At 46.6% G+C, this 19921-nt stretch overlaps 2 protein-coding genes across 3 annotated transcripts in view; both read right to left on the reverse strand.

Moving 5' to 3' along the window:
* LOC123482469 (zinc finger CCCH domain-containing protein 13-like) overlaps window positions 1-18138 on the reverse strand; it is a 42009-nt gene extending 23871 nt beyond the window's left edge. Inside the window, exons 1-3 of the mRNA XM_045210313.1 lie at window positions 18133-18138; window positions 3549-4394; window positions 203-3463 (exon numbers count right to left, since the gene is read on the reverse strand). Of these exons, the coding sequence (XP_045066248.1) occupies window positions 203-3463; window positions 3549-4394; window positions 18133-18138 (4113 nt within the window). The remainder of the gene's footprint in view (window positions 1-202; window positions 3464-3548; window positions 4395-18132) is intronic.
* Window positions 1-19921, reverse strand: part of LOC121549743 (nuclear receptor coactivator 2) — a 226950-nt gene that overhangs the window by 195024 nt on the left and 12005 nt on the right. The window lies entirely within an intron of this gene.

The raw sequence follows: 19921 nt of genomic DNA on the forward strand, positions 1-19921 counted from the left end.
ACAGATAGCTCTTTTTAATTGTGGCCATCAAAACTGTTAACACGCAATTGCATTTAGAATTGTTGTGCAATGATTGGATTATAAAAGCACGTTTCACTCCAGCCGCTGTCGTAGAAGCTCTCGCGCGCTCTGTCGTAGAAGCTCTCGCGCGCTCTGTCGTAGAAGCTATCGCTCTCGCGCGCGCTGTCGTAGAAGCTCTCGCTCTGTCGTAGAAGCTCTCGCGCGCTCTGTCGTAGAAGCTCTCGCTGTCGTAGAAGCTCTCGCGCGCGCTGTCGTAGAAGCTCTCGCTCTCTCGCCCGCTCTCTGTCGTAGACGCTCTCTCGCGCGCGCGCTGTCGTAGAAGCTCTCGCTCTGTCGTAGACGCTCTCTGTCGTGCGCGCTCTCTGTCGTAGACGCTCTCTCGCGCGCTCTGTCGTAGACGCTCTCTCGCACGCTCTCTCTGTCGTAGACGCTCTCTCGCACGCTCTCTCTGTCGTAGACGCTCTCTCGCACACTCTCTCTGTCGTAGACGCTCTCTCGCGCGCGCTCTGTCGTAGACGCTCTCTCTCTGTGTCGTAGACGCTCTCGCACGCTCTGTCGTAGACGCTCTCGCGCGCTCTCTGTCGTAGAAGCTCTCGCGCGCTCTCTGTCGTAGAAGCTCTCGCGCGCTCTCTGTCGTAGAAGCTCTCTCGCGCGCGCTCTGTCGTAGAAGCTCTCTCGCGCGCGCTCTGTCGTAGAAGCTCTCGCGCGCTCTGTCGTAGAAGCTCTCGCGCGCTCTGTCGTAGAAGCTCTCGCGCGCTCTGTCGTAGAAGCTGTCGCGCGCTCTGTCGTAGAAGCTCTCGCGCGCTCTGTCGTAGAAGCTCGCGCTCTGTCGTAGAAGCTCTCGCTCTGTCGTAGAAGCTCTCGCGCGCTCTGTCGTAGAAGCTCTCGCTCTCGCGCGCGCTGTCGTAGAAGCTCTCGCTCTGTCGTAGAAGCTCTCGCGCGCGCTGTCGTAGAAGCTCTCGCTCTCTCGCCCGCTCTCTGTCGTAGATGCTCTCTCGCGCGCGCGCTGTCGTAGAAGCTCTCGCTCTGTCATAGACGCTCTCTGTCGTGCGCGCTCTCTGTCGTAGACGCTCTCTCGCGCGCTCTGTCGTAGACGCTCTCTCGCGCGCTCTGTCGTAGACGCTCTCTCGCGCGCTCTCTGTCGTAGACACTCTCTCGCGCGCGCTCTGTCGTAGACGCTCTCTCTCTCTCTGTCGTAAACGCTCTCTCGCGCCCTGTCGTAGAAGCTCTCGCGCGCTCTGTCGTAGAAGCTCTCGCGCGCTCTGTCGTAGAAGCTCTCGCGCGCGCGCTCTGTCGTAGAAGCTCTCGCGCGCGCGCTCTGTCGTAGAAGCTCTCTCGCGCGCTCTGTCGTAGAAGCTCTCGCGCGCTCTGTCGTAGAAGCTCTTGCGCGCTCTGTCGTAGAAGCTCTTGCGCGCTCTGTCGTAGAAGCTCTCGCGCGCTCTGTCGTAGAAGCTCTCGCGCGCGCTGTCGTAGAAGCTCTCGCTCTGTCGTAGAAGCTCTCGCGCGCTCTGTCGTAGAAGCTCTCGCTCTCTCGCCCGCTCTCTGTCGTAGAAGCTCTCGCGCGCTCTGTCGTAGAAGCTCTCGCTCTGTCGTAGAAGCTCTCGCGCGCTCTGTCGTAGAAGCTCTCGCGCGCTCTGTCGTAGAAGCTCTCGCGCGCTCTGTCGTAGAAGCTCTCGCGCGCGCTGTCGTAGAAGCTCTCGTGCGCGCTGTCGTAGAAGCTCGCGCTCTGTCGTAGAAGCTCTCGCTCTCGCGCGCGCTGTCGTAGAAGCTCTCGCTCTGTCGTAGAATCTCTCGGGCGCGCTGTCGTAGAAGCTCTCGCTCTCTCGCCCGCTCTCTGTCGTAGACGCTCTCTCGCGCGCGCGCGCTGTCGTAGAAGCTCGCGCTCTCTGTCGTAGACGCTCGCTCTGTCGTAGACGCTCTCTCTCTCTGTCGTAGACGCTCTCGCGCGCTCTGTCGTAGAAGCTCTCGAGCGCGCGCTCTGTCGTAGAAGCTCTCGCGCGCCTCTGTCGTAGAAGCTCTCGCGCGCGCGCGCTCTGTCGTAGAAGCTCTCGCGCGCGCGCTCTGTCGTAGAAGCTCTCGCGCGCGCGCTCTGTCGTAGAAGCTCTCGCGCGCGCGCTCTGTCGTAGAAGCTCTGGCGCGCGCGCTCTGTCGTAGAAGCTCTGCGCGCGCGCTGTCGTAGAAGCTCTCTCGCGCGCGCTGTCGTAGAAGCTCTCGCCCGCTCTCTGTCGTAGAAGCTCTCGCGCGCGCGCTCTGTCGTAGAAGCTCTCGCGCGCGCGCTCTGTCGTAGAAGCTCTCGCGCGCGCGCTCTGTCGTAGAAGCTCTCGCGCGCGCGCTCTGTCGTAGAAGCTCTCGCGCGCGCGCTCTGTCGTAGAAGCTCGCGCGCGCTCTGTCGTAGAAGCTCTCGCGCGCGCTGTCGTAGAAGCTCTCGCTCTCTCGCCCGCTCTCTGTCGTAGACGCTCTCTCGCGCGCGCTGTCGTAGAAGCTCGCGCTCTCTGTCGTAGACTCTGTCGTAGACGCTCGCTCTGTCGTAGACGCTCTCTCTCTGTCGTAGACGCTCTCGCGCGCTCTGTCGTAGAAGCTCTCGCGCGCGCGCTCTGTCGTAGAAGCTCTCGCGCGCGCGCGCTCTGTCGTAGAAGCTCTCGCGCTCTGTCGTAGAAGCTCTGTCGTAGAAGCTCTCGCGCGCGCGCGCGCTCTCTGTCGTAGAAGCTCTCGCGCGCTCTGTCGTAGAAGCTCTCGCGCGCGCTCTGTCGTAGAAGCTCTCGCGCGCGCTCGCTCTGTCGTAGAAGCTCTCGCGCGCGCGCTCTGTCGTAGAAGCTCTCGCGCGCGCGCTCTGTCGTAGAAGCTCTCGCTCTCGCGCGCGCGCTCTGTCGTAGAAGTTCTCGCTCTCGCTCTCGCGCGCTGTCGTAGAAGCTCTCGCGCGCGCTGTCGTAGAAGCTCTCGCGCGCGCTCGCTCTGTCGTAGAAGCTCTCGCGCGCGCTCGCTCTGTCGTAGAAGCTCTCGCGCGCTCGCTCTCTCTGTCGTAGAAGCTCTCGCGCGCGCGCTCTGTCGTAGAAGCTCTCGCGCGCGCGCTCTGTCGTAGAAGTTCTCGCTCTCGCTCTCGCGCGCTGTCGTAGAAGCTCTCGCGCGCGCTGTCGTAGAAGCTCTCGCGCGCGCTGTCGTAGAAGCTCTCGCGCGCGCTGTCGTAGAAGCTCTCGCGCGCGCTGTCGTAGAAGCTCTCGCGCGCGCTGTCGTAGAAGCTCTCGCGCGCTGTCGTAGAAGCTCTCGCGCGCGCTGTCGTAGAAGCTCTCGCGCGCTGTCGTAGAAGCTCGCGCGCTGTCGTAGAAGCTCGCGCGCGCTGTCGTAGAAGCTCTCGCGCGCTGTCGTAGAAGCTCTCGCGCGCTGTCGTAGAAGCTCTCGCGCGCTGTCGTAGAAGCTCTCGCGCGCTGTCGTAGAAGCTCTCGCGCTGTCGTAGAAGCTCGCGCGCGCGCTGTCGTAGAAGCTCTCGCTCTCTCGCCCGCTCTCTGTCGTAGAAGCTCTCGCTCTCTCGCCCGCTCTCTGTCGTAGAAGCTCTCGCGCGCGCGCTCTGTCGTAGAAGCTCTCGCGCGCGCGCTCTGTCGTAGAAGCTCGCGCGCGCGCTCTGTCGTAGAAGCTCTCGCGCGCGCGCTCTGTCGTAGAAGCTCTCGCGCGCGCGCTCTGTCGTAGAAGCTCTCGCGCGCGCGCTCTGTCGTAGAAGCTCTGCGCGCGCTCTGTCGTAGAAGCTCCCGCGCGCGCTCTGTCGTAGAAGCTCTCGCGCGCGCGCTCTGTCGTAGAAGCTCTCGCGCGCGCGCTCTGTCGTAGAAGCTCTCGCGCGCGCTCTGTCGTAGAAGCTCTCGCGCGCGCTGTCGTAGAAGCTCTCGCGCGCGCTGTCGTAGAAGCTCTCGCGCGCGCTGTCGTAGAAGCTCTCGCGCGCTGTCGTAGAAGCTCTCGCGCGCGCTGTCGTAGAAGCTCTCGCGCGCGCTGTCGTAGAAGCTCTCGCGCGCGCTGTCGTAGAAGCTCTCGCGCGCGCTGTCGTAGAAGCTCTCGCGCGCGCTGTCGTAGAAGCTCTCGCGCGCGCTGTCGTAGAAGCTCTCGCTCTCTCGCCCGCTCTCTGTCGTAGACGCTCTCTCGCGCGCGCGCTGTCGTAGAAGCTCTCGCTCTGTCGTAGAAGCTCTCTGTCGTAGACGCTCTCTCGCACGCGCTCTGTCGTAGACGCTCTTTCTCTCTGTCGTAGATGCTCTCGCGCGCTCTGTCGTAGACGCTCTCGCGCGCTCTCTGTCGTAGAAGCTCTCGCGCCCTGTCGTAGATGCTCTCGCGCGCGCTCTCTGTCGTAGAAGCTCTCGCGCCCTGTCGTAGATGCTCTCGCGCGCGCTCTCTCTCTGTCGTAGAAGCTCTCGCGCGCGCGCTCTGTCGTAGAAGCTCATTTGTTTTTCAACAGGACAATGACCCAACACACCTCCAGGCTGTGTAAGGGCTATTTTACCAAGAAGGAGAGTAATGGAGTACTGCATCAGATGACCTTGCCTCCACAATCCCCCGACATCAACCCAATTGAGATGGTTTGGGATGAGTCGGACGGCAGAGTGAAGGAAAAGAAGCCATCTAGTGCTCAGCATATGTGGGAACTCCTTCAAGACTGTTGGAAAAGCCTTCCAGGTGAAGCTGGTTGAGAGAATGCCAAGAGTGTGCAAAGCTATCATCAAGGCAAAGGGTGGCTATTTGAAGGATCTCAAATATAAAATATATTTTGATTTGTTAAACACTTCTTTGATTACTATATGATTCCATATTTATTTATATCACATTATTTCATAGTTTTGATGTCTTCACTATTGAGCTCCCGAGTGGCGCAGCGGTCTAAGGCGCTGCATCTCTGTGCTTGATGCGTCACTACAGACCCCCTGGTTCGATTCCAGGCTGTATCACAACCGGCCGTGATTGGGAGTCCCATAGGGCGGTGCACAATTGGCCCAGCGTCGTCCGGGTTTGGCCGGTGTAGGCCGTCATTGTAAATAAGAATTTGTTCTTAACTGACTTGCCTAGTTAAATGAAGGAAAACGAATAATAAAAATATTAACAATAATAATAATAATAATAATTCTACAATGTAGAAAATAGTAAAAATTAAGAAAAACCCTTGAATGAGTATGTGTGTCCAAAATTTGACTGGTAGTGTACTTGAGTATATGGTACCACCTACTGTAATTTGTGTCAATTAATTATAAAGATATAGGCCTATCCCATTTTAATTTCTTCAACACAATAGTAGGCCATAGAATACTGATAGTCCATTCACAATGGTCCGGTAAAGTGGTCAGCTTATGTAGGCTAGCAACATCTCCAGCCTGCTCTTTTCTTCTCTACTCTGTACTGAAGCCTTGGTTTCAATACAACGTATTGTTTTTTTTTTCATTCTGTGAGAGAAGTGACATCTCCAAACCAAGAGCCCTTGAATGCTCTCTTCTCCTCTGGTTCTGTCTGTCTTGTTAGTGCACTTCCTCTTTCCTCCATCGTTCCCAGACCTCCTAATGACACAGGATTCACTTCCTCTGCTACAATGTAACATCCTTCCAGCATCTGATGATGGAGGAATGATGATCTGTCATCCGTCCGCTCCCTGTTAACTAGCCTACAGTGTCATCCTACCGCTCCCTGTTAACTAGCCTAGAGTGTCATCCTACCGCTCCCTGTTAACTAGCCTACAGTGTCATCCGTCCACTCCCTGTTAACTAGCCTACAGTGTCATCCTACCACTCCCTGTTAACTAGCCTACAGTGTCATCCTACCACTCCCTGTTAACTAGCCTAGTGTCATCCTACCGTTCCTTGTTAACTAGCCTAGTGTCATCCTACCGTTCCTTGTTAACTAGCCTACAGTGTCATCAAGATGCACACAGCAGAGCAAGAGAGAGCAACGACGTGATGATGAGCGCTAATTTCAGAACTACTGGCTAAAAAGTATACAAAGGCACCAGAGAATCCCTTTAACTAGACCACAGTGTGATCCTACTGCTCCCTTTAACTAGACCACAGTGTGATCCTACTGCTCCCTTTAACTAGACCACAGTGTGATCCTACTGCTCCCTTTAACTAGACCACAGTGTGATCCTACTGCTCCCTTTAACTAGACCACAGTGTGATCCTACTGCTCCCTTTAACTAGACCACAGTGTGATCCTACTGCTCCCTTTAACTAGACCACAGTGTGATCCTACTGCTCCCTTTAACTAGACCACAGTGTGATCCTACTGCTCCCTTTAACTAGACCACAGTGTGATCCTACTGCTCCCTTTAACTAGACCACAGTGTTATCCTACTGCTCCCTTTAACTAGACCACAGTGTGATCCTACTGCTCCCTTTAACTAGACCACAGTGTGATCCTACTGCTCCCTTTAACTAGACCACAGTGTTATCCTACTGCTCCCTTTAACTAGACCACAGTGTGATCCTACTGCTCCCTTTAACTAGACCACAGTGTGATCCTACTGCTCCCTTTAACTAGACCACAGTGTTATCCTACTGCTCCCTTTAACTAGACCACAGTGTGATCCTACTGCTCCCTTTAACTAGACCACAGTGTGATCCTACTGCTCCCTTTAACTAGACCAGTGTGATCCTACTGCTCCCTTTAACTAGACCACAGTGTGATCCTACTGCTCCCTTTAACTAGACCACAGTGTGATCCTACTGCTCCCTTTAACTAGACCACTGTGTGATCCTACTGCTCCCTTTAACTATAATAATAATATAATATGCCATTTAGCAGACGCTTTTATCCAAAGCGACTTACAGTCATGCGTGCATACATTGTTTTTTTGTGTATGGGTGGTCCCGGGGATCGAACCCACTACCTTGGCGTTACAAGCGCCGTGCTCTACCAGCTGAGCTAACTAGACCACAGTGTTATCCTACTGCTCCCTTTAACTAGACCACAGTGTGATCCCTCATTCATACAAAACAGCAGAATGGACTGAGAGTGGAGCTGGATGGCAGGCTACATGAAGTCTATTTCACGAAGCACGATCAGTACGTTAATAAAAATACACCAAGCAGAGTATGCATTATGTCTGCGTCCCAAATTTAGGAGCATCTGGGTTTTCTGAGGCCATGACGAGGGCGAAGCATGGCTTCTTACACAGCCACAGTTCCTCTCATCTCTCACTAAAGCCACTGAACTCCCAGCTCAGACTACATTCTACCCCTCAGCTGCTCCTTCTCTGTCATTGATGTTTGAAGAGAGACCAGTGAGTGGAGTCAGTTCAAAAAGGGAAAGTGCCTGACTAGTTTACACTACAGACACCTGGTCTGGGTCGGAACAGGTGACACACACACACACACACACACACACACACACCCTACTGCTTACTGCAATGGCTCAAAACACCTAGAAAAATATCAAAGAGGTGCACACATTTTACATTTTAGTCATTTAGCAGATGCTCTTATCCAGAGCGACTTACAGTAACGTGCACACACTTTCATACTGGTCCCCAGCAGGAATCGAACCCACAACCCTGGCGTTGAAAGCGCCACGCTCTATCAACCGAGTCACGCGGGACCACACTACGGACGGGCCGCGGTTATTCCAATATTCTAAACAGACGTTAGTACAGTAATCCCTCGTTTATCGCGGGGGTTACGTTCCGAAAATGACCCGCGATAAGTGAAATCCGCGAAATAGAAAACTTTTTTTTTTTTACAATTAGCAACTATTACATGTATACAAATACAGTGACTCACGTGTAGGCCGTTTCACTGCTCTTCAGACTGGGCCGCTGCATCCTGACTGCGCTCTGCAGTGTTCTCTTCTTCTGAAGCCCGCGGTGCAGGTGTGTTTGTTCGGGAGAAGAACATAGTGATAGGCAGCTGTTGTCGCTCTTTTTTCTTCTTTGCAAAAAGATCCTTGTACACCGACATGCCACCATCGATTACGTTGGAGAACTGTAACGAACGGCTCATCAAAGGGTCCCATTTCATTAGGAGATGTTCGAAATTACAAGATAATTTGGCCAACTTAATGTAAATTTGCTCAGCTGTTTTATGTACGTACACATAACTGCACGAGACGACAAAATGATAGCACAATTCGTAGCATGTTTTGATACAAGAAGCGGGAGTGAGTTTTTAGCGAATCAGAATGCAGAGCACAATGCACCAAAAAAAAAAATATGCATTATGAAAATCCGCGAAATAGCGAATCCGCGATAAGTGAACCGCGAAGTGGCGAGGGATCACTGTACTCGATTACTTGCAAGAGTGTTCATTTTTTCAGCAATTTTAATGAAAATGCTTTTGTCTAAAATGTAATTAAATTATCTATGTGGCATTGCTACATACTGTACAAGGATAGACCATGACATACTTTTTTTATAAAAACAACAGTTTTATAACTGTTTTTGTAAGTGTGCCCCATAAAGAAAACGCACCGGTAGCCTACACACGTTTAATGTCTGCACTCACTAACTGTAAGTCGCTCTGGATAAGAGCGTCTGCTAAAATGACTAAAAATGTAAATATAAAATGTTATTGTCGGTCGATTAAAGCAGCACTACTGTCAGAGGCTCTAATCAATACAACATTGAATTATAATTAGGGATTTAAGTTGGCTAAAAGAGAAGGAGTAGGCTAGAATGATCAACCAACAGGTAGACTGTTGTTTAATCTGAATGGAGTTGTTGCAGACAAGGACAAGAGGATCGCAGCAGATGAGATGATACCCGATGAGATGATTACCTAAGTTAGTCTAACGTGCTGTTGCAATAGGTTATCTAACGTGCTGTTGCAATGGGTTATCTAACGTGCTGTTGCAATGGGTTATCTAACGTGCTGTTGCAATAGGTTATCTAACGTGCTGTTGCAATAGGTTATCTAACGTGCTGTTGCAATGGGTTATCTAACGTGCTGTTGCAATAGGTTATCTAACGTGCTGTTGCAATAGGTTATCTAACGTGCTGTTGCAATAGGTTATCTAACGTGCTGTTGCAATAGGTTATCTAACGTGCTGTTGCAATAGGTTATCTAACGTGCTGTTGCAATAGGTTATCTAACGTGCTGTTGCAATAGGTTATCTAACGTGCTGTTGCAATAGGTTATCTAACGTGCTGTTGCAATAGGTTATCTAACGTGCTGTTGCAATGGGTTATCTAACGTGCTGTTGCAATGGGTTATCTAACGTGCTGTTGCAATGGGTTATCTAACGTGCTGTTGCAATGGGTTATCTAACGTGCTGTTGCAATGGGTTATCTAACTTGCTGTTGCAATAGGTTATCTAACGTGCTGTTGCAATAGGTTATCTAACGTGCTGTTGCAATAGGTTATCTAACGTGCTGTTGCAATAGGTTATCTAACGTGCTGTTGCAATAGGTTATCTAACGTGCTGTTGCAATAGGTTATCTAACGTGCTGTTGCAATAGGTTATCTAACTTGCTGTTGCAATAGGTTATCTAACTTGCTGTTGCAATAGGTTATCTAACGTGCTGTTGCAATAGGTTATCTAACGTGCTGTTGCAATAGGTTATCTAACGTGCTGTTGCAATAGGTTATCTAACGTGCTGTTGCAATAGGTTATCTAACGTGCTGTTGCAATAGGTTATCTAACGTGGTGTTGCAATAGGTTATCTAACGTGCTGTTGCAATAGGTTATCTAACGTGCTGTTGCAATAGGTTATCTAACGTGCTGTTGCAATAGGTTATCTAACGTGCTGTTGCAATAGGTTATCTAACGTGCTGTTGCAATAGGTTATCTAACGTGCTGTTGCAATAGGTTATCTAACGTGCTGTTGCAATAGGTTATCTAACGTGCTGTTGCAATAGGTTATCTAACGTGCTGTTGCAATAGGTTATCTAACGTGCTGTTGCAATAGGTTATCTAACGTGCTGTTGCAATAGGTTATCTAACTTGCTGTTGCAATAGGTTATCTAACGTGCTGTTGCAATAGGTTATCTAACGTGCTGTTGCAATAGGTTATCTAACGTGCTGTTGCAATAGGTTATCTAACTTGCTGTTGCAATAGGTTATCTAACGTGCTGTTGCAATAGGTTATCTAACTTGCTGTTGCAATGGGTTATCTAACGTGCTGTTGCAATAGGTTATCTAACGTGCTGTTGCAATAGGTTATCTAACTTGCGCAAAGCGGTTTAACTACTTTCTCTCTCTCCCTCCACGTCAGTCACACTCTCCTGAATCGCGCGAGCAAGTCCCCATTTGTAAAGTGGTCCCCCCCAATTGTAAAGTGGTTATCCCACTGGCTATAGGGTGAACGCACCAATTTGTGAGTCGCTCTGGCTAAGAGCGTCTGCTAAATGACGTTAATGTGCCCTTGAGCAAGGCACTTAACCCTAATTGCTCCTGTAAGTCGCTCTGGATAAGAGCGTCTGCTAAATGACTAAAATGTAAATGTAAATGTAATGTAAATGAAGTTGAACAAAATCTATGTTTTTCTTTAGAAGATGTATTTAGACTATCCAGATAACTGAAGGAAAAAAATTATGATATTATTCAAATAGTGGAATAATTTCAAATGCCCATCCCTAGTTCACACACACCACAAACAGAAACACGTTAGAATACGAACACACACACACACACACACACACACACACACCACACAGTAACACACACACACACACACACACAGACACGTTAGGACACACACACACAGTAACACGTTAGCATACACACACACACACACACACACACACCACACAGTAACACTTTAGGACACACACACACAGACACGTTAGGACACACACACACAGTAACACGTTAGCATACACACACACACACACACACACACACACACACACACACACACACACCACACAGTAACACTTTAGGACACACACACACAGACACGTTAGGACACACACACACACAGTAACACGTTAGCATACACACACACACAGTAACACGTTAGCATACACACACACACACACACACACGGCCCAACTGAAAGAGATATAAGACAAACACACACAGACACACACCTTGATCCCTTCTTCTTCCCTGCAAGGACACCTAGCCCAGGGCCACCGGGTTGCTCCCTGAGCCTGTGCCAGGTCTCCCAGCGCCAAGTATTACACCCCAGGCACCGTGCCAACCACATACTGCCATCCTCCCTGGCTGGTCTTCCACTCCTCTCTGCCTGGCGCTCAGCAACTACATGGATACTCCCTATATCAGATCAGTGCAGGTGAAGGAGAGGAGACGACTTCAGAAACTCAGGGTCACTCAATCCCCAGACCACAGGTAATAAAACGAGATAGAGTAGCATCATCTAGCCAGCCAGGAACCACATGACCTCCGTCGTCTTCTCACCGCAAGTCAAACTGGGTAAGGTAAGGGCACCTTCCTCCTTAGCAGAAGAACAAGACATAATATCAGCAAATCAATTTGCACTTAGTCCTACTGAGGCTGGCTTAAGTGGTGGAACATTGAATCGACCGTCTCAAGATCAACAGAGAGGGCTGTTTAAGGCAATATCTGGGCATCAACGTCTGGTTACACCGTGAGGTCATCAGAGAGGGCTGTTTAAGCAATACTGGGCAAAGTTTACGCACGAGAGGGCTGTTTAAGGCAATATCTGGGCATCAACGTCTGGTTACACCGTGAGGTCATCAGAGAGGGCTGTTTAAGGCAATATCTGGGCATCAACGTCTGGTTACACCGTGAGGTCATCAGAGAGGGCTGTTTAAGGCAATATCTGGGCATCAACGTCTGGTTACACCGTAAGGTAATATTAACTGACAAAGAAAGAAAATGCTGCCCGAATCACTGCAGACTAGTCCAGTGTTATAGGGTTCAATGCTCTCACAAACAGCTAATTATTATTATATATATATATATATTTTTTTTTTTACCTTTATTTAACTAGGCAAGTCAGTTAAGAACAAATTCTTATTTACAGTGACGGCCTACACCGGTCAAACCCGGACGACGATGGGCCAATTGTGCACCGCCCTATTGGACTCCCAATCACGGCCGGTTGTGATACAGCCTGGAATCAAACCAGGGGGTCTGTAGTGACGCCTCAAGCACTGAGATGCAGTGCCTTAGACCGCTATACATGATGTAACAATTCACCGATTCGCATTGGCCCCCGGTTCAAATTGGTAACTTTTTATTTATTTATTTGGCACACAGAAACTAGCGGCCATGAGTAACGGTACCGATTGGCCCATAGGTAGTGCTGGGGATTGGTTAAGAGATGGCTGAGTTGTTGATAAAAGTCAGGATATTAGATTTTAAGTGTTCATTTAAATCCCTTGTAAATCTACTCCAGAATGGTCTATCAACTTGAAACTTTTTAGGGTCAAAAGACATTAAACATGATGAACTATGTTAAGTTTGGCATTGCCATCTTCAAATATCTTTAAAAAAAAGAACGAAACAATTAACAATTCACTTTGACTGTGTAACGTGAACGCTTAAAATAATCATAAAAAAATATTCTCATGAACCAAAAGTCAGATTGAATCCAGATTTGGTATTTAGACTCAACGAATTAGCCTCTAGTGAATTTGAGAAGGATTAGTTGATGCATTCAAATTCAGCCAAACTACACCACTAGATGGCACCGTATCACACCAGGGCTATAAGAACTGGACCGATGGACATGGAAACCTTATGTATATGTCCTTAGATGTGTAAATATAAAGTCACTACAACTTTAGATGGCTGCACCAGACCAGTTGGTGGCGCTATAGATGTCATTGGCACCGGAGGATACTAGAGCAGTAAATATTGATCAAGTAGACTTTGTCTCGTGCAAATTAAATGTTAGATTTAAATTATGCAGACGAACAATGTGAAATATGGTGATTATTATATATCTGTATGAATCACATTGTTGTCCTATTATGTAGTCTGAACGTAGTGAAAAATATTGATATTTTATTCGGTGAAAATTAGAAACCGGAAGTCCTGCCACTAGCGCAGTCAGCATATTACAGCTGTGTGGAATGCGAATTTATCAACTAAGATTTAAATAATTTACACAAACAGATTGACCAAGTCCCAGAATTCAAAGATGACCACAATATACCAATACACTAACGCTGAAAATATTTCACAAATCATAAAACCATTAGTCAAATGTACCCCAGAATTGGTATATAAACTCGATACATTAAGTAATGACATAGAATAATTACCTGTTGCATTCAAAGACAACCAACCTACAGCACTAGACTAAAATATATATATACATTATTTTTTTTATTGTCACATACACCGGATATGTGCAGCGAAATGTGTTGTTTTACAGGGGTCAGCCATAGTAGCACGATGCCCATGGAGCAAATTAGGTGCAAGTGCAATGCTGAAGGACACAGGCAGAGTTTTCCCCTTGATGGTTTTGGGTATTCGAACCAAACGCTCAAACAGCTAGGTTACCCGCCGCCCTACTTCTTCAAATGAGTCTTCCTTGTGGTATTGAGGTGGTATTGAGAGATAAACATGGTAATGCTTTCACTGATTGCACATAAAAAGAAGATACAGTTTGAAGTCGCAGGTTTACATACACTTAGGTTGGAGTCATTAAAACTTGTTTTTCAACCACTCCACACATTTCTTGTTAACCAACTATAGTTTTGACAAGTCGGTTAGGACATCTACTTTGTGCATGACACAAGTAATTTTTCCAACAATTGTTTACAGACAGATTATTTCACTTATAATTCACTGTACCACAATTCCAGTGGGTCAGAAGTTTACATACACTAAGTTGACTGTGCCTTTAAAACAGCTTGGAAAATACCAGAAAATGATGTCATGGCTTTAGAAGCTTCTGATAGGCTAATTGACATCATTTGAGTCAATTGGAGGTGTACCTGTGGATGTATTTCAAGGCCTACCTTCGAACTCAGTGCCTCTTTGCTTGACATCATGGGAAAATCAAAATAAAATCAGCCAAGACCTCAGAAAAAGTATTGTAGACATCCACAAGTCTGGTTCATCCTTGGGAGCAATTTCCAAACACCTGAAGGTACCACGTTCATCTGTACAAACAATAGTACACAAGTATAAACACCAGGTGTCATTGTACGCTGATGATTCATGTTTTATTTTAAAGCCACAACTTGAATCCCTCCACAGCCTCATAGAGGATCTAGATACATTTTCTACCCTCTCTGGATTACAACCTGTAGTAACTTGACAAGGAATGCCCACACGCATTTCAATATTACTTTCCTTTACTTTCAACCCAATAAATAAAAGGTGTACAGCCATGTACAAAAACAGCAGAACGACGCAGCCCACTCAACCTGTGGTAGAATCACATTGTACAGATCCGACTCTTGGTGATGACATCATCAAAGGGGAAAGGTCACGGTCAATGCCAATAATAACCATGCACACATGAATAGCAATCATACTATACTGCAGGTAAGTACAACACATATTCAATGTCATTATTTATATATTGTGTCCACACTATAACACAACCAAATTATGACAAATGTACTATATTACGTAATGGATCACTAAAAAATACATTTTTTACATTACCATGTAGTTTACCAATAAAATGGTCTGATGGTGATGTAGATATACTCGGAATACATATCCCAAATGAAATAAATGATCTCACTCCAATACATTTTAATAGAAACTTAGCAAAAATAGATACGATCTTGCTACTATGGAAAGGTAAATACCTGTCAATTTGTGGAAAAATCACCCTGATTAACTCTTTAGTATTATCCCAGTTTACCTATTTGCTTATGGTCTTGCCTACGCCTAGCGAACATTTTAAATTATATGGAGAAAAAAAATATTCCATTTTATTTGGAACGGCAAGCCAGACAAAATTAAACGGGCCTATTTATAAAATTAATATGAATTCGGAGGACAGAAATTATTAAATATTAAAGCTATCTTAGACCTATCACTAAAAGCTTCAGTCATACAAAAGTTATACTTAAATCCAAACTGGTTCTCAAGCAAATTAGTAAGATTGTTTCACCCAATGTTCAAGAATGGCCTTTTTCCCTTTATTCAGATTACAACCTCACTTTCAGTTATTTGAAAAGGAAATCATCTCCCAAATATCACTATTTCTAAAACAAGCCATAGAAAGTTGGTTGCAATTTCAATTTAATCCTCCAGAAACGACAGAACAAATAATGCAACAAATATTGTGGTTAAACTCAAATTATACTAATTGACCAAAAACCTATTTTTTTTGACAAAATGTTTAAAAAAGGTATAATCTTTGTAAATTATATCATCGGTAAGAATGGTGGCGTTATGTCGCACATGCAGCTAACAAAAACATATGGAAATGTCAGCTCTACCCAAAATTACAACCAAATAATTGCAGCATTACCGCAAAAATGGAAGAGGAAAGTGGAAGGAGGAAAAAGTAAGGAACTTGTCTGTCGGCCTTGCATTAAAGAACATAATTGGTTAAAGAAAACTGTTATAAATAAAAAAGTATATCAGTTTCACTTAAGGACCAAAGGATTGACAGCCGTCCCATATAGATTGCAAAATAGTTGGGAAGAGATTTTTGACGTACCGATCCCATGGCATAGTGTTGATGAACTGAAACGCACAACGACACCGGATTCAAAAATTTGAATCTTTCAATTTAAATTATTATATAAAATTCTTGCTATCAATAGAATGTTATTTATATGGGGGATACAATCTTCCCAGCTCTGCAGATTTTGCAGACAGAGACAGAATAATTAGATCATTTGTTTTGGTACTGTCCATTTGTAGCTTGTTTTTGGACACAGGTCCAGGAATGGCTAAAGGATTGCAATATTTACCTGGAGCTAACCTTGCAGATAGCATTACTGGGTGATCTAAAAAGTCATTATTATTTCAATAATATAATAATACTTTTAGCAAAAATGTTTATTTTCAATTTACAATCTGTAGTAGAAACAATGAGAATAGAAAGGTTCAGAACTTTTGTAAAACATCACAGTACAGTTGAAAAATGTTATAAATTGATTTGCATTTTAAATGAGAGAAATAAGTATTTGACCCCCTCTCAATCAGAAAGATTTCTGGCTCCCAGGAGTCTTATATACAGGTAACGAGCTGAGATTAGGAGTACACTCTTAAAGGGAGTGCTCCTAATCTCAGCTTGTTACCTGTATAAAAGACACCTGTCCACAAAAGCAATCAATCAATCAGATTCCAAACTCTCCACCATGGCCAAGACCAAAGAGCTTTCCAAGGATGTCAGGGACAAGATTGTAGACCTACACAAGGCTGGAATGGGCTACAAAACCATCGCCAAGCAGCTTGGTGAGAAGGTGACAACAGTTGGTGCGATTATTCGCAAATGGAAGAAACACAAAAGAACTGTCAATCTCCCTCGGCCTGGGGCTCCATGCAAGATCTCACCTCGTGGAGTTGCAATGATCACGAGAACGGTGAGGAATCAGCCCAGAACTACACGGGAGGATCTTGTCAATGATCTCAAGGCAGCTGGGACCATAGTCACCAAGAAAACAATTGGCAACACACTACGCCGTGAATGTGTGCTCAAGAAAGCACATATACATGCCCATCTGAAGTTTGCCAATGAACATCTGAATGATTCAGAGGACAACTGGGTGAAGGTGTTGTGGTCAGATGAGACCAAAATCGAGCTCTTTGCCATCAACTCAACTCGCCTTGTTTGGAGGAGGAGGAATGCTGCCTATGACCCCAAGAACACCATCCCCACCGTCAAACATGGAGGTGGAAACATTATGCTTTGGGGGTGTTTTTCTGCTAAGGGGACAGGACAACTTCACCACATCAAAGGGACGATGGACGGGGCCATGTACCGTCAAATCTTGGGTGAGAACCTCCTTCCGTCAGCCAGGGCATTGAAAATGGGTCGTGGATGGGTATTCCAGCATGACAATGACCCAAAACACACGGCCAAGGCAACAAAGGAGTGGCTCAAGAAGAAGCACATTAAGGTCCTGGAGTGGCCTAGCCAGTCTCCAGATCTTAATCCCATAGAAAATCTGTGGAGGGAGCTGAAGGTTCGAGTTGCCAAACGTCAGCCTCGAAACCTTCATGACTTGGAGAAGATCTGCAAAGAGGAGTGGAACAAAATCCCTCCTGAGATGTGTGCAAACCTGGTGGCCAACTACAAGAAAAGTCTGACCTCTAATTGCTAACAAGGGTTTTGCCACCAAGTACTAAGTCATGTTTTGCAGAGGGGTCAAATACTTATTTCCCTCATTAAAATGCAAATCAATTTATAACATTTTTGACATGCGTTCTTCTGGATTTTGTTGTTGTTATTCGGTCTCTCACTGTTCAAATAAACCTACCATTAAAATTATTGTATCCTTTCGGTCATCCTGTGTACCCCGTACATTGCTGCTCTTGCTATATCTACATTCATACCAAAAAATTGTAACACAATTATGTAAGGTAAAGTAAAAATCCAAACCGGTCCATGTATCCATACCGGTATATAGTTAAATACGGTTTACCACCCAAACCCTACTACAGGGAGGGAGACCCATGCAGTAGCCTCAGCACTGCCCCGCTGACAGATGGTGTGGCTGATTCAGGGTCAGTTACAGGGTCACTTACAGGGTCAGTTGACAGATGGTGTGGCTGAATCAGGGTCAGTTACAGCACAAGGACAGTCCAGCAGCCAGAGGGGAGAGCTGGAGCCCCCAGCTTCACCATCTTCATTCATCCTCCTCCCCTTTAATCCCCCATCCTCCTCTTTCTCCTCCCCTTTAATCCCTCATCCTTCTCTTTCTCCTCCCCTGCTACCGTTGTCCGTTGGTTTTGCATGGCCCGGTGCCCCGGGTGGGTGGAGATTTCACTTAAAGAGGGACTGAACGCACATGTTTCTTTGTTGATCATTAAAAAAAGGGCAGGTTGTGCGTTATATTTCCACAAATCTAACATAGATTGATGATATTCCATCTAAAACTATATATATTATACACTTCACAATTTGAATTACATTCATCAACTGGTGAAGAAGTATGAAAATGTATGCACTCACTAACTGTAAGTCGCTCTGGATAAGAGCGTCTGCTAAATGACTAAAATGTAAATATACCAACAATACATTGCGGCTTTGATGTCAAGAAGGGAACGGCCTGGTGGTGGCGACAGGGCACTACAACCACTGTTTACCGGCATGTTTGGTGGAAATTCAAAAAGATAGGAAGAAAGTTGGACTGCTTCGTGAGGATGTGGCGGGCAGACTGGGTCAGGGGAACCCCTGGTGCTCACTTTGTCCCAAACGATTATGGCTACCAACAGTGGAAGAGTGGATTCACTATGAAGCCGAGGATGAAAACCGGTTCAGTCAAAGTACGCTTCAAGTCCACTGAAACCAACGGTGACGGAGGTGAATCAGGTAAGTAGGTACTGAAGAGTAGTCATGTTATGCAGCTAAGTGCACCGGGCCATGCAAAACGAACTGGCTCACACACGGATCTAGCATGGTGTTTGGGGATGGAGTAAGCTAGCTAGCAAGCAAGCTACAACAACTCCAACAGAATATTGCACGTTTTGCAGAAATAAATGGTCAAATACTAATCAGATTCATGTCATTGTTTATATTATTGTGTAGTTATTTTATTTTGCTGAACTGCCTGATCTTTATTGACCGATAACTTGCAGGATATCATGGTAGCCAATGTTTGTGCTAGCCATTATACCTGGATTAACATTTACATTTACTGCTGCTAGTACATTTACATTTTAGTCATTTAGCAGACGCTCTTATCCAGAGCGACTTACAGGAGCAATTAGGGTTAAGTGCCTTGCTCAAGGGCACAGACAGATTTTTCACCTACTAGCGACCTTTCGGTTACTAGCACAACGCTCTTAACCACTAAGCTACCTGCCGCCCCAGTAGTAGCACTCAGGTTAGCATGTGACCAGCTATAGCTACCATCACTCAGGTTAGCATGTGACCAGCTATAGCTACCAGCACTCGGGTTAGCATGTGACCAGCTATAGCTACCATCACTCAGGTTAGCATGTGACCAGCTATAGCTACCAGCACTCGGGTTAACATGTGACTAGCTATAGCTACCATCACTCAGGTTAACATGTGCCTAGCTATAGCTACCAGCACTCAGGTTAGCATGTGACTAGCTATATCTACCATCACTCAGGTTAGCATGTGACTAGCTATATCTACCAGCACTCAGGTTAGCATGTGACTAGCTATAGCTACCAGCACTCAGGTTAGCATGTGACTAGCTATAGCTACCAGCACTCAGGTTAGTATGTGACTAGCTATAGCTACCAGCACTCAGGTTAGCATGTGACTAGCTATAGCTACCAGCACTCAGGTTAGCATGTGACTAGCTATATCTACCATCACTCAGGTTAGCATGTGACTAGCTATATCTACCAGCACTCAGGTTAGCATGTGACTAGCTATAGCTACCAGCACTCAGGTTAGCATGTGACTAGCTATAGCTACCAGCACTCAGGTTAGTATGTGACTAGCTATAGCTACCATCACTCAGGTTAGCATGTGACCAGCTATAGCTACCATCACTCAGGTTAGCATGTGACTAGCTATATCTACCATCACTCAGGTTAGCATGTGACTAGCTATATCTACCAGCACTCAGGTTAGCATGTGACTAGCTATAGCTACCAGCACTCAGGTTAGCATGTGACTAGCTATAGCTACCAGCACTCAGGTTAGTATGTGACTAGCTATAGCTACCATCACTCAGGTTAGCATGTGACCAGCTATAGCTACCATCACTCAGGTTAACATGTGCCTAGCTATAGCTACCAGCACTCAGGTTAGCAAAATCTACCATCACTCAGTTAGCATGACTAGCTTATCTACCAGCACTCTAAAGTATAGCTACCATCACTCAGGTTAACATGTGCCTAGCTATAGCTACCAGCACTCAGGTTAGTATGTGACTAGCTATAGCTACCAGCACTC

Source organism: Coregonus clupeaformis, chromosome 34 (assembly GCF_020615455.1).
Source record: "Coregonus clupeaformis isolate EN_2021a chromosome 34, ASM2061545v1, whole genome shotgun sequence".
Classification (NCBI taxonomy): Eukaryota; Metazoa; Chordata; class Actinopteri; order Salmoniformes; family Salmonidae; genus Coregonus; species Coregonus clupeaformis.